The 14,225-nt window shown below is 41.1% G+C and overlaps 1 protein-coding gene across 1 annotated transcript in view; it reads right to left on the reverse strand.

Annotated features, from left to right (window-relative positions):
* NEB (nebulin) overlaps nucleotides 1–14,225 on the reverse strand; it is a 264,486-nt gene that overhangs the window by 114,631 nt on the left and 135,630 nt on the right. Inside the window, exons 64-68 of the mRNA XM_082630423.1 lie at nucleotides 6,313–6,624; nucleotides 5,820–6,023; nucleotides 5,229–5,333; nucleotides 2,091–2,198; nucleotides 139–450 (exon numbers count right to left, since the gene is read on the reverse strand). Coding sequence (XP_082486549.1) covers nucleotides 139–450; nucleotides 2,091–2,198; nucleotides 5,229–5,333; nucleotides 5,820–6,023; nucleotides 6,313–6,624 — 1,041 coding nt within the window. The remainder of the gene's footprint in view (nucleotides 1–138; nucleotides 451–2,090; nucleotides 2,199–5,228; nucleotides 5,334–5,819; nucleotides 6,024–6,312; nucleotides 6,625–14,225) is intronic.

The raw sequence follows: 14,225 nt of genomic DNA on the forward strand, positions 1-14,225 counted from the left end.
AACTATACTCTGATTCAAATCGCATTCAATGAACAAGAAATCCTAGCTTGAGTAGGCCACTGCGTTGTTTACAAAGGATAACATTCATATGGTTCAAGTTATTTCCACACACAGCCCTGTTACGGACGCCGTACTCACGTCGCTCTGGAGGTCATAGGCGTGCCGAGCGTGCATGACGTCGCTCTGGTCAGGCAGGCAGGTCCACTGGTGGAGGTAGTTCTTGTAGTCCACGTCACTGACCAAGGTCTGGCACTGCTTGGCCTGCACCATCCCCAGCATGTCCACTGGGCTGCTGAACTTGGTCTTCCACTTCTCAAAGTCCTTCTTGTACTCCCGGTCACTCTGGATCTTGGCCACATGCATGGACCACATCATCTTAGGGTCATCTTTCACATCCCGGGCTCCAACGTGATGGCCAAGCTGCTTGCGGTAACCAACTTTGTATTTGTACTGAGATGAAAATGCACAAATTAGATTTTGATTATAAGCCGATAGAGGTCACAAGCCTGTACAAAATCATCTTGCTTATATCACTGTTGTACGTTGACTTTTGCTAATAAGCACTAACTCAAGGCAATATCCCACCTTTCCCCTAGAAGCTTATAGAGGTAATAAAATAGATGGAATTCATCTAATTGTAGTGTACACCCCAAATCACCTATGGCCTGGTAACAAGGAATAGTTCCGGGGGCAGCAAATGCACACAGTGGAGAGGCCATGTGGACCAAGGGACTGGGAGAAATGGGTTAGGCACTAAAAGTACATCAGAAAAGAGATGCACTTGGGGACAAGATGTGTTTAATAAGTAGTAAAATGAGTGCCTGGTTCCTTTGAGGATGAAGTCAAGGTCAAGGACTACTTGCAGTAGCAACAGAAGAGAATTTCCTGTTTCATAATGGATTCAGGCATTCAGTGGTGGTGGCAAATTTTGGCATCATTTTGGAAACTGGTTATACTAGGGAAGCTGACCTAGCAGCCCAGTTGCTTAGAGCATGCTCCTAATAAAGTCATGGGTTCTCATCTCTCATGGACCAACAGTGTTGTTATTATTCCATGTCCAAAGACATTGTCCTGGAATCCGAGCCAATTATCCAAAATACATGCTTCTAGTCTCAAAGATAACTGAGTGAGAAAGGATAAACGAGTCAGCAGAGGCAATATAGTACAGTGGGAAGGAATGAGGTTGCCCAGAGTTTCAACTCCATCACCTACTAAGAGTTTGATTTTAGACAAGTTGCTTAAGCAACCCATAAAACAGGGATAATCACAATCTTACATCCTAGGGTAATTATGAAAAATAAGTGACATAATGCATATAACATTCTTAGCACAGATTTCTCAACACTTCTTGGTTATTATTATTTTGTTATATATTATTATTGGCATAAATCCATTTGTAGAAAAGGTACAACATACGTAAACTAAAGTGAGTCACTAATATGATCCTCCAAAATAAAGGGCAGCGTATTACCATATTCCCAAATAGTGGGTCTTGATTTTTAGAGCAGTGGTCTGTTCCTCAAGAATTCCCTGAGGTACCAGGAAAGGATGATGGTTTTATTCTGGGAGTTACAAGCCACAAGCCAGGAGCTAGTGTTAAGGGTGCAAGTTTGGGCTAGTCTGGCACTGATCAACTGCCTTCTTTTCATGATCTTACAAGGGTGAAGTGTAATGGCAAGTGTCATATGCATTTTTTGAATACTGGATATTAAAATGCTATATAAAGCTAGGCCCTGAATCTCACGGGGAGAACTTAAGTTTATGAGTCACACTGTCTATAAGCACTGTGGCAATTTTTATATAAGCATCTCCAAGCCTGCAGCTACACTCTTAATGAATTCCACATGAATGGATCTTTCTCTATTCTTGGTGGATCAGCTTTCACTGAAGATACTGTGACTTAGTGGTTATAAAACTTTTTTGTAAACATCAAATTTTTCATTTCCCTCAAAACTAGGTTTTTGAAAAACCCTACACAAATACATCAGGATATATTTCCAAAGGGCCAGGGAAGTTCTTTTAGAAGACTTAGTTCAGTGAAAATGTCACCTCAGACTGACCACATACTAGGAGTAAAACTGACAACTCACATCACTGATGATGTCCCTGGAGGCCTTGGCTGCCACGATCGGGATGGCATCACTTCGCAAGTCATAGCCTTTCTTCTTTGCTTCTTCATTGGCGAGTTTATACAGACTCTAAATTTGGGCAAAAAAAAAAAAAAAATCAGTTACATGTTGACATTCATATCCAAAAATGACAGAGGACTAAAATAATTCACCAAGTTCTACACAGGTAGGTGCCTGTAATAATGTCACTTTTGAGAGTTCTAAGCTTTCTGCGGTTTTGGCTGAAGTTGAGACTTAAACATGATACCTATATGGAATATGGCACCTTTGTTTTTTTATTTTAAAACTTATGTTACATTAACCATATACAGATATTATTCATGGTTTTAAAACTTTTAGTTATAACAATGAATCAGTTTTGGAAAGAACTGGAAAAATTAAGCTGAAACTCATGGGCCTAAGGTGGCAAAATGTGGACAGGAGGGAAACTCATTTGATCCACATTTATTCTGCACTGACTCTGTGCCATGACTGTGCTTGGTACTTGGGAAACAAAGATGAATATGAGGCCTCTCCCATCTTCAAGGTTTCTGGGAGAACTGATGGAAAGACTGATAACCTGCGGAACAAGCTGCCAAAAAGTCAGACCATGAAAGGTGCTTTAACCGTATTATTAAGAACGAACTCCACGGGACTTCCCTGGTGACGCAGTGGACAAGACTCCACGGTTCCAATGCAGGGGGTCTGGGTTTGATCCCTTGTCAGGGGACTAGATCCCACATGCATGGTGCAACTAAGAGTTTGCATGCCACAGCTGGGGAGCCTGCATGCTACAACTAAGAAGCCAGAGAGCTGCAACTAAGGAGCCCAGGGGCTGCAGCTGGGGAGCCTGACTGCCACAACTAAGGAGCCCACGAGCCATGGCTGGGGAGCCCACCTGTCACAACTAGGACCCCACGCAACCAAATAGATACATAAATAAATATTTTTTAAAAAGATTCAATGTTTAAAAAAAAAAAAGAACGACCTCTAGGAAGGAGCAATTTATTCTGTATTGAAAATCAGGAAGTTTCCTCAGAGGGCATGACCTTGGCATTGGACCCTGAGTGATAAATATGGTTTCAATAGACTGAGATGGTGGCCAAGGGCAGAGGAACTTCCATGAATCAAAGTACGGGGGAGTGAAAGTGCAGGGGCGTGAAGCGGGGTTGGGTGGGGGGAGTGTCAGAGGAAGTGGCAGGACAGGACTGACAAGAAACAGGAATCGGGCTGTGAAGGCCTGGTGCTAAGATAACTTTGTCCTTAATTCTATAGGAAAAGGGAAGCCAATAACAATCTTTGAGGAAGAGTGACATCGTCAAATTTGCATTCTATCTTCCTATGCTAAACGAGAAAGAAACATGATAGAACTGAACTAAGCTGATAGAGAAAAGTCAGAGAAAGCAGACCAGGCAGGTTAGGCAATCGGTTCAGGCATTCTTCCTGGGCCTCTTCAAACCAAGGGCAACATACAACATCTCTGAGCTTTTGCAGCAAAGACAGAGTTGACAGTTCCAGAAATGCTGAGTGGCTAGTTACAGGGACCCTTTGTCTCTTAAAATATCTGTTCATATAGCACACGCTTTCCTGTAACACTATGGGACCTATAGTGCAGGTTTAGTTGAAAATTCACTTATTTTTGATTTGAGAGTGGGACTTGACAATTTTAGTTTGGGGTGGCAATTAAGAGCTAGTTATATAAGCATTAAAATTACAGTCTGCACCCCTGAAAAATAAAATGACTTAAGGTGGTGGCTAATCAATTTAAATTCTCTCAGTTATATTAAGCAGAAGAGTAACATGCTATTGATTTATGCTGTCAAAGAAACAATATTTTCCTTGCTGGTAGCACAAAGCTGGAAGAAATAACTGATACATCATCTGACAGAATCTTAGAGTCACAAAAATCTCCACAGACTTAAACCAATAGGCTCATTCTAAGAAAAAAATGCAGAGAGATAAATGTCAATCTTTGAACTGAGATTTAAGTTGCCAAATGTATAACTACAAGATAGAGGAAACCTAGTTTAAGCCCATGTAAGTTGTCTTAGGGTTTTGGTTGACCCCAAGTCCCACGCACACCAGCAGTGACATAGCCCCAAGGAGCCCCAAGGCACAGAGTGCAGATATGGAGGGTAAATGTCCAGAAGAGGAAATGCAATGTCGACTGTACGCTACACTAGTCATTCCTCACTCGCAGGATTTTGTTTGGTTCTGAGAGTCACATTCTAGCAGGGATGTCATGTGAGGAATGCCCAGGAGCTTGGGATGTTTGGATTATAAAGAGAACCTGGGGTGAAGTGGCAGCGGAGGCACATAGTGCCTATGGAGTTTGCACAGTTTGGTTCTGCATGGTCTTGGAGGATTATGTGGGTCTACAGAGAGAAACCATTGACCCAATACATGAGAACCATCTTCTAAAGGTACTTTCCAGAACAAATAGGTTGATTTATGAGATTTATAAGCACCTCGTCACTGAGAACACTTAAGCAAAGCAGGATGACGACTTATTGGGCGGGGACTCCTGCACTAGAGGAGACTGACCTCTCAGCCTAAACATCTGTGCTTCTGATATGGGGGCACACGGCTCTATGCTCACAGAAAGTGAACAGGAAATGGGCTTGCTAATATATTTATATATTGACAGATCCTCTCTGTCTCTGTCTGTCTGTCGCTCAGTGTTATTTGATTGTACTGTGATTTTAATCCTTGACTTAAATCTTGTACATTAAAAATCTTAAATTTTGACCCTAAAGTACAATTTAGGAAAAATAAGTCATATGTGCAAAATACATTTAGCACAGCCATGTAGCATAAGGAGGAGATAAACGTATTTTGGTCTATTGCTAATTTCTTAAATTAATAAAAGAGGAAGGTCTAGTTAATCTTCTGGTTGCTGCTTAAATCATTCATTCTTATAATTTGCACTTCCAAAATGATAAATATGTGTTACTTGAAGACTGATGTTTAGGTAAGTGAGAAATGAAAGAGTTGGTATTCCCACGGAGCAAGAAAAGACATTCTTTACAAAGCTGTCATTTAGTATTACATCACCATGGAATGGGTTAACTGAAATATGAAACACCACGCAAATGTCATAGAATTAGCATCTGCTCCCACCTCACTGTAGTTGATTTGGTTCTTTCTTGCCAGCGTAATTTCTGGTGTGTCTGGTGTGATGTGGATCTGGGTCTTGTCTTTGTCCCAGGCTTCTGTGTATAAACGCTAGCAAGGAAAATATAAAATGTCATCAGGAAAAAACTTCAGTGTACTGTTAATCGAAACTTCAAGGCCACAAGAACTTTATAAAGAGAAATAACAAAAGGTTAATGTATTTTATACACATTATGTATTTTACACATATCTTCAAGTAAAGTAAGCAGTTCATAGTAGAACAGATATGTATGAGTGCCTTCTGATACTCTGAATTGTATGTTAACAAAAGGAAATTTAGAATATCTTTTATGCAGAGATGATTTTCCATAAAAATGTACCATTTTATCAAAACCATGAAATAACTACTGAAGTAAATGTTAAAATATAAATGACATAGACATTAGGTAGACAGATATGGATAGATATAGATAGATAGACCGACAGATATCTTTTGTTGCTCACTGCTCTATTTCTTTCCTCTCCTGATCATGCTTCTTTTCCTTTAGGTTTAGCTTTAGGAGTCCTACCTTGGTTCTCTGAACTCTGAAGCCTCACCTTGTTCATAGTGATGGCGTTGTTCTTGGCCAACACTTGTTCCAGAGAATCAGTCACACTGGTAAACCTGAATTTGTCTGGAGGCTGGCGATAGATTTTATCACTCAAAATTTCAGTTGCCTTTTTGCAGTTTTCCACATCCAAAGAGCCAATGGGAACCCAACCGATGCCTCTCAGCCATTGGAGATCTGACTTGTACATATTCTGTTGATACAAATAGCCAATAAATATTTATCTCTGGTTTGGGAAAACATTTTCATCAAAAGGATATGAAATAAAGTAAGAACACTCTTGAAAACGTAGTTTGGTGGACAGGCAGGGTATCAGACAATATTCCTTTTCGGTCTGGAGGGTTTGACATTTAACACTCACAGGAAAAGAAGAAATGTCATGCCCCACTTGCAGGGGCTGGTGAGTTTGGTGCCACTTATCCAAGGGGTGTTAATTCACTGATTTCCCACCTTTGCACGTCATCATGATCCTCAGTACTCACGTCGCTCTGGAGGTCATAGGCGTGCCGAGCGTGCATGACATCACTCTGGTCAGGCAGGCAGGTCCACTGGTGCAGGTAGTTCTTGTAGTCTACGTCACTGACCAAAGTCTGGCACTTCTTGGCCAGCACCACCCCCAGCATGTCCACTGGGCTGCTGAACTTGGTCTTCCACTTCTCAAAGTCCTTCTTGTACTCCCGGTCACTCTGGATCTTGGCCACATGCATGGACCACATCATCTTGGGGTCGTCATGTATCGCTCGGGCACCAATGTGATGGCCAAGCTGCTTACGATAATCTTCTTTGTATTTGAACTAGAAGAAGAAAAATACTGATAGTCACCTAGTATAACTTTTAGTATAAAATGATTAGTAGGCTCAGATTTTCCTATTCATTAAAAACATGTTTCCCCCCGAATATATAAATAATATGTGAGACTGCATCTTGTAAACCATTTAAAAAATAAAGCTTGTATATGTATACAAAAAAGAAAATAGGCCCCTGCGCCTGACCAGACCCCACATCGCCCTGCACTCAGCCATCGTGTGCCCTCGTGTGTTCGGCCTCTGCAGGGCCCTGGGTGCTGCTCCAGAGGGGGTGTGGCAGTCAGCATGTCACCATTGGTTGGCCTTGTGCATGCACGTTCAGGCCCCGGGGAGCACAGGTTAAAGATGAAGGAACTAAGACACAGAAAAGTGAACTCATATATTCGGAAGCTCTCTGTTTGAAGATTACACAAGCTTTGTTGTCACCAGATTGCAAATAAACTTATTTTAAAAATAAATGAGGGAAGATATTCAAGATGGTGGAGGATTAAGATGTGGAGATCACCTTCCTCCCCACAAATACAACAGAAATGAATCTACATGTGCAACAACTCCTACAGAACACCTTCTGAATGCTGGTAGAAGACCTCAGACGTCCCCAAAGGCAAGAAACTCCCCACGTAGTTGGGTAGGGCAAAAGAAAAAAGAAAAAACAGAGACAAAAGAATAGGGACGGGACCTGCACGTCTGGGAGGGAGCTGTGAAGGAGAAAAAGTTTCCACAAACCAGGAAACCCCTTCACTGGTGGAGACGGGGGGGGGTGGCGCAGGGGAAGCTCTGGAGCCACGGAGGAGAGCACAGCAACAGGGGTGCAGAGGGCAAAGCGGAGAGATTCCCGCACAGAGGATCAGTGCTGACAAGCACTCACCAGACTGAGAGGCTTGTCTGCTAACCCTCCGGGGCGGGTGGGGGCTGGGAGCTGAAGCTTCGGCTTCGGAGGTCAGATCTCAGGGAGAGGACTGGGGTTGGCTGCGTGAACGGAGCCTGAAGGGGGCTAGTGCGCTACAGCTCGCTGGGAGGGAGTCCCGTAAAAAATCTGGACCTGCCTAAGAGGCAAGAGACCACTGTTTCGGGATGCGCGAGGTACGGGAATTCAGAGCACCGCCTAAACGAGCTCCAAAGACAGGCACAAGCCGTGGCTATCAGCGCGGACACCAGAGATGCGCATGAAATGCTAAGGATGCTGCTGCAGCCACCAAGAACCTGTGTGCAAGCACAGGTCACTATCCACACCTCCCCACCGGGAGCCTTTGCAGCCCGCCACTGCCAGGGTCCTGTGATCCAGGGACAACTTCCCTGGGAGAACACACGGCACGCCTCAGACTATTGCCACGTTACACTGCCCTCTGCCGCCACAGGCTCGGCCCGCATCCGTACCCCTCCCCCCCCCCCCCCCGGCCTGAGTGAGCCAAAGCACCCTGATCAGCTGCTACTTTAACTCCGTCCTGTATGAGCAAAGAACAGACACCCTCAGGCAACCTACACACAGAGGCAGGGCCAAATCCAAAGCTGAACCCCAGGAGCTGTGCTAACGAAGAAGAGAAAGGGAAATCTCTCCCAGCAGGCTCAGGAGCAGTGGATTAAATCTCCACAATTAACTTGATGTACCCTGCATCTCTGGAATACCTGAATAGACAAAGAATCACCCCAAAATTGAGGTGGTAGACTTCGGGAGCAATGATATATACTTTTTTTTCCTTTTTCTCTTTTTGTGTGTATGTGTATGCTTCTTTGCGTGATTTTGTCTGTAGAGCGTTGCTTTTACCATTTGTCCTAGGGTTCTGTCTATCCGTTTTTTTTGTTGTTTTTAGTGCTTGTTATAATTGGTGGATTTGTTTTTTGGTTTGGTTGCTCTCTTTTTTCTTTCTTTCTTTATTACTTTTTAATTTTTATTTTATTTTATTTATTTATTTATTTTTTGCGGTACGTGGGCCTCTCACTGTTGTGGCCTCTCCCACTGCGGAGCACAGGCTCCGCGGCCATGGCTCACGGGCCTAGCCGCTCTGTGGCATGTGGGATCTTCCTGGACCGGGGCATGAACCCGTGTCCCCTGCATCGGCAGGTGGACTCTTAACCACTGCGCCACCAGGGAAGCCCCTATTTTTTATTTTAATAACTTTCTTCACTTTTCTTTCTTTCTTTCTTTCTTTGTCCCTTTTCTTCTGAGCCATGTGGCTGAAAGGGCCTTGGTGCTCTGGCCAGGTGTCAGGCCTGTGCCTCTGAGGTGGGAGAGGCGAGTTCAGGACATTGGTCCACCAGAGACCTCCTGACTCCAGGTAATATCAAGTGGCAAAAGCTCTCCCAGAGATCTCCATGTCAACGCTAAGACCCACCTCCACGCAACGACCAGCAAGCTACAATGCTGGACACACTATGCCAAACAACTAGCAAGACAGGAACACAACCCCACCCATTAGCAGAGAGGCTGCCTAAACTCATAATAACGTCACAGACACCCCAAAACACACCACCAGACACAGCCCTGCCCACCAGAAAGACAAGACCCAGCCTCATCCACCAGAGCACAGGCACTAGTCCCCTCCACCAGGAAGCCTACACAACCCACTGAACCAAACTTAGTCACTGGGGGCAGACACCAAAAACAACAGGAACTACAAAGCTGAAGCCTGTCTTTGAAAAGGAGACCCCAAACACAGTAAGTTAAGCAAAATGAGAAGACAGAGAAACAGACAAAAGATAAAGGAGCAAGGCAAAAACCCAGCAGACCAAACAAATGAAGAGGAAATAGGCAGTCTGCCTGAAAAAGAATGCAGAGTAATGATAGGAAAGATGATCCAAAATCTTGGAAACAGAATGGAGAAAATACAAGAAAAATTTAACAAGGACCTAGAAGAACAAAGGAGCAAACAAACAATGATGAATAACACAAAAAATGACATTAAAAATTCTCTAGAAGGAATCTATAGCAGAATAACTGACGTAGGAGAACGGATAAGTGGCCTGGAAGATAAAAGAATGGAAATAACTACTGCAGAGCAGAATAAAGAAAAAAGAATGAAAAGAATTGAGGACAGTCTCAGAGACCTCTGGGACAACATTTAATGCACCAACATTCGAATTATAGGATCGCAGAAGAAAGAGACTGAGAAAATATTTGAAGAGATTATAGTTGAAAAATTCCCTAATATGGGAAAGGAAATAGTTAATCAAGTCCAGGAAGCACAGAGAGTCCCATACAAGATAAATCCAAGGAGAAACATCCCAAGACACATATTAATCAAATTATCAAAAATTAAATACGAAGGAAAAATATTAAAAGCAGCAATGGAAAAGCAACAAATTACATACAAAGGAATCTCCATAAAGTTAACAGCTGATCTGTCCGCAGAAACTCTGCAAGCCAGAAAGGAGTGGCAGGACATTATTAAAGTGATGAAAGGGAAAAAAGTACAACCAAGATTACTCTACCCAGGAAGGATTTCATTCAGATTTGACGGAGAAATTAAAACCTTTACAGACAAGCAAAAGCTAAGAGAATTCAGCATCACCGAACCAGCTTTACAACAAATGCTAAAGGAAATTCTCTAGGCAGGAAACACAAGAGAAGGAAAAGACCTACAATAACAAACCCAAAATAACTAAGAAAATGGTAATAGGAAGATACATATCGATAATTACCTTAGATGTGAATGGATTAAATGCTCCAACCAAAAGACATAGACTGGCTGAATGGATACAAAAACAAGACCCATATATATGCTATCTACAAGAGACCCACTTCAGACCTAAGGACACATACAGACTGAAAGTGAGGGGATACAAAAAGATATTCCATGCAAATGGAAATCTAAAGAAAGCTGGAGTAGCAATTCTCATATCAGACAAAATAGACTTTAAAATAAAGACTATTACAAGAGACAAAGAAGGACACTACATAATGATCAAGGGATCAATCCAAGAAGAAGATATAACAATTGTAAATATTTATGCACACAATATAGGAGCACTTCAACACATAAGGCAAATGCTAACAGCCATAAAAGGGGAAACTAACAGTAACACAATCATAGTAGGGGACTTTAATACCCCACTTTCACCAATGGACATATCATCCAAAATGCAAATAAATAAGGAAACACAAGCTTTAAATGACACATTAAACAAGATGGACTTAATTGATATTTATAGGACATTCCATCCCAAAACAACAGAATACACTTTCTTCTCAAGTGCTCATGGAACATTCTCCAGGATAGATCATATCTTGGGTCACAAGTCAAACCATGGTAAATTTAAGAAAATTGAATTCATATCAAGTATCTCTTCCAACCACAATGCTATGAGACTAGATATCAATTACAGGAAAAATTCTGTAAAAAATACAAACACATGGAGGCTAAACAATACAGTTCTTAATAACTAAGAGATAACTGAAGAATCAAAGAGGGAAATCAAAAAATACCTAGAAATAAATGACAATGAAAATAAGATGACCCAAAACCTATGGGATGCAGCAAAAGAAGTTTTAAGAAGGAAGTTTATAGCAATACAATCCTACCTCAAGAAACAAGAAACATCTCAAATAAACAACCTAACCTTACACCTAAAGCAATTAGAGAAAGAAGAACAAAAAAACCCCTAAAGTTAGCAGAAGGAAATAAATCATAAAGATCAGATCACAATTAATGGAAAAAGAAATGAAGGAAATGAGCAAATATCAAGAAAACTAAAAGCTGGTTCTTTGAGAAGATATACAAAATTGATAAACCATTAGCCAGACTCATCAATAAAAAAAGGGAGAAGACTCAAATCAATAGAATTAGAAATGAAAAAGGAGAAGTAACAACTGACACTGCAGAAATGCCAAGGATCATGAGAGACTACTACAAGCAACTCTATGCCAATAAAATGGACAACCTGGAAGAAATGGACAAATTCTTAGAAAAGCACAGACTTCCGAGACTGAACCTGCCAAAAAAAAAAAAAGAAAAAGAAAAAGAAAATATAAACAGACCAATCACAAGCACTGAAATTGAGACTGTGATTAAAAATCTTCCAACAAACAAAAGCCCAGGACCAGATGGCTTCACAGGCAAATTCTACCAAACATTTAGAGAAGAGCTAACATCAATCCTTCTCAAACTCTTCCAAATTATAGCAGAGGGAGGAACACTCCCAAACTCATTGTATGAGGCCACCAACACCCTGATACCTAAACCAGAAAAACGTGTCACAAAAAAGAAAACTACAGGCCAATATCACTGATGAACATAGATGCAGAAATCCTCAACAAAATACTAGCAAAGAGAATCCAACAGCACATTAAAAGTCTCATACACCACGATCAAGTGGGGTTTATCCCAGGAATGAAAGGATTCTTCAATATATGCAAATCAATAGGATACACCATATTAACAAATTGAAGGATAAAAACCACAGGATCATCTCAAATAGATGCAAAAAAGCTTTTGACAAAATTCAACACCAATTTACCAAAAAAACTCTCCAGAAAGTTGGCAAACAGGAAACTCACCTCAACATAATTAAGCCCATATATGACAAACCCACTGCCAACATCATTCTCAATGGTGAAAAACTGAAATCATTTCCACTGAGATCAGGAACAAGACAAGGTTGCCCACTCTCACCACTATTATTCCACATAGTTTTGGAAGTTTTAGCCATAGCAATCAGAGAAGAAAAGGAAATAAAAGGAATGCAAATCAGAAAAGAAGAAGTAAAGCTTTCACTGTTTCCAGATGACATGATACTATACATAGAGAATCCTAAAGATGCTACCAGAAAACTACTAGAGCTAATCAATGAATTTGGTAAAGTAGCAGGATACAAAACTAACACACAGAAATCTCTTGCATTCCTATACACTAGTGATGAAAAATCTGAAAGAGAAATTAAGGAAACACTCCCATTTACCACTGCAACAAAAAGAATAAAATACCTAGAAATAAACTTACCTAAGGAAACAAAAGACCTCTATGCAGAAAACTATAAGACACTGATGAAAGAAATTAAAGATACAAACGGAGAGATATACCATGTTCTTGGATTGGAAGAATCAACATTATGAAAATGATTATACTACCCAAAGCGATCTACAGATTCAGTGCAATCCCTATCAAACTACCAATGGCATTTTTCACAGAACTGGAACAAAACATTTCACAATTTCTATGGAAAGACAAAAGACCTCGAATAGCTGAAGCAATCTTGAGAAAGAAAAAGGGTCCTGGAGGAATCAGGCTCCTGGACTTCAGGGTACACTACAAAGCTACAGTAAGTAAGACAGTATGGTACTGGCACAAAAACAGAAATATAGATCAATGGAAAAGGATAGAAAGCCCAGAGATAAACCCACGCACATATGGTCACCTTATTTTTGATAAAGGAGGTAAGAATATACAATGCAGAAAAAAGACAGCATCTTCAATAAGTGGTGCTGGGAAAACTGGACAGCTACATGGAAAAGAATGAAATTAGAACACTCCCTAACACCATACACAAAAATAAATTCAAAATGGATTAAAGACCTAAATGTAAGTCCAAACACTATAAAACTCTTAGAGGAAAACATAGGCAGAACACTCTATGACATAAATCACAGCAAGATCCTTTTTGACCCACCTCTTAGAGAAATGGAAATAAAAACAAAAATAAACAAATGGGGGCTTCCCTGGTGGCGCAGTGGTTGAGAGTCTGCCTGCCGATGCAGGGGACACGGGTTTGTGCCCTGGTCCGGGAAGATCCCACATGACGCAGAGCGGCTGGGCCCATGAGCCATGGCCGCTGAGCCTGTGCATCTGGAGCCTGTGCTCCACAACGGGAGAGGCCACAACAGTGAGAGGCCCGCGTACTGCTAAAAAAATAAAATAAAATAAATAAAAAAAATAAACAAATAAACAAATGGGACCTAATGAAACGTAAAAGCTTTGGCATAGCAAAGGAAACAATAAACAAGACGAAATGACAACCCTCAGAATGGGAGAAAATATTTGCAAATGAAGCAACTGACATAGGATTAATCTACAAAATTTACAAGCAGCTCAGCCAGCTCAATATCAAAAAAACAAACAACCCAATCCAAAAATGGGCAGAAGACCTAAATAGATATTTCTACAAAGAAGGTATACAAATTGCCAACAAATACATGAAAGGATGCTCAATATCACTAATCATTAGAGAAATGCAAATCAAAACTACAATGAGGTATCACCTCACACCAGTCAGAATGGCCATCATCAAAAAAATCTACAAACAATAAATGTGGAGAGGGTGTGGAAAAAAGGGAACCCTCTTGCACTGTTGCTGGGAATGTAAATTGATACAGCCACTATGGAGAACAGTATGGAGGTTCCTTAAAAAACTAAAAATAGAACTACCATACGACCCAGCAATCCCACTACTGGGCATATATCTTAAGAGAACCATAATTTTAAAAGAGGCATGTACCACAATGTTCATTACAGCTCCATTTACAATAGCCAGGACATGGAAGCAACCTAAGTGTCCATCGAGAGATGAATGGATAAAGAAGATGTGGCACATATATACAATGGAATATTACTCAGCCATACAAAGAAATGAAATTGAGTTATTTGTAGTGAGGTGGA

This window comes from Mesoplodon mirus, assembly GCF_964341445.2.
Source record: "Mesoplodon mirus genome assembly, chromosome: 8".
NCBI lineage: Eukaryota > Metazoa > Chordata > Mammalia > Artiodactyla > Ziphiidae > Mesoplodon > Mesoplodon mirus.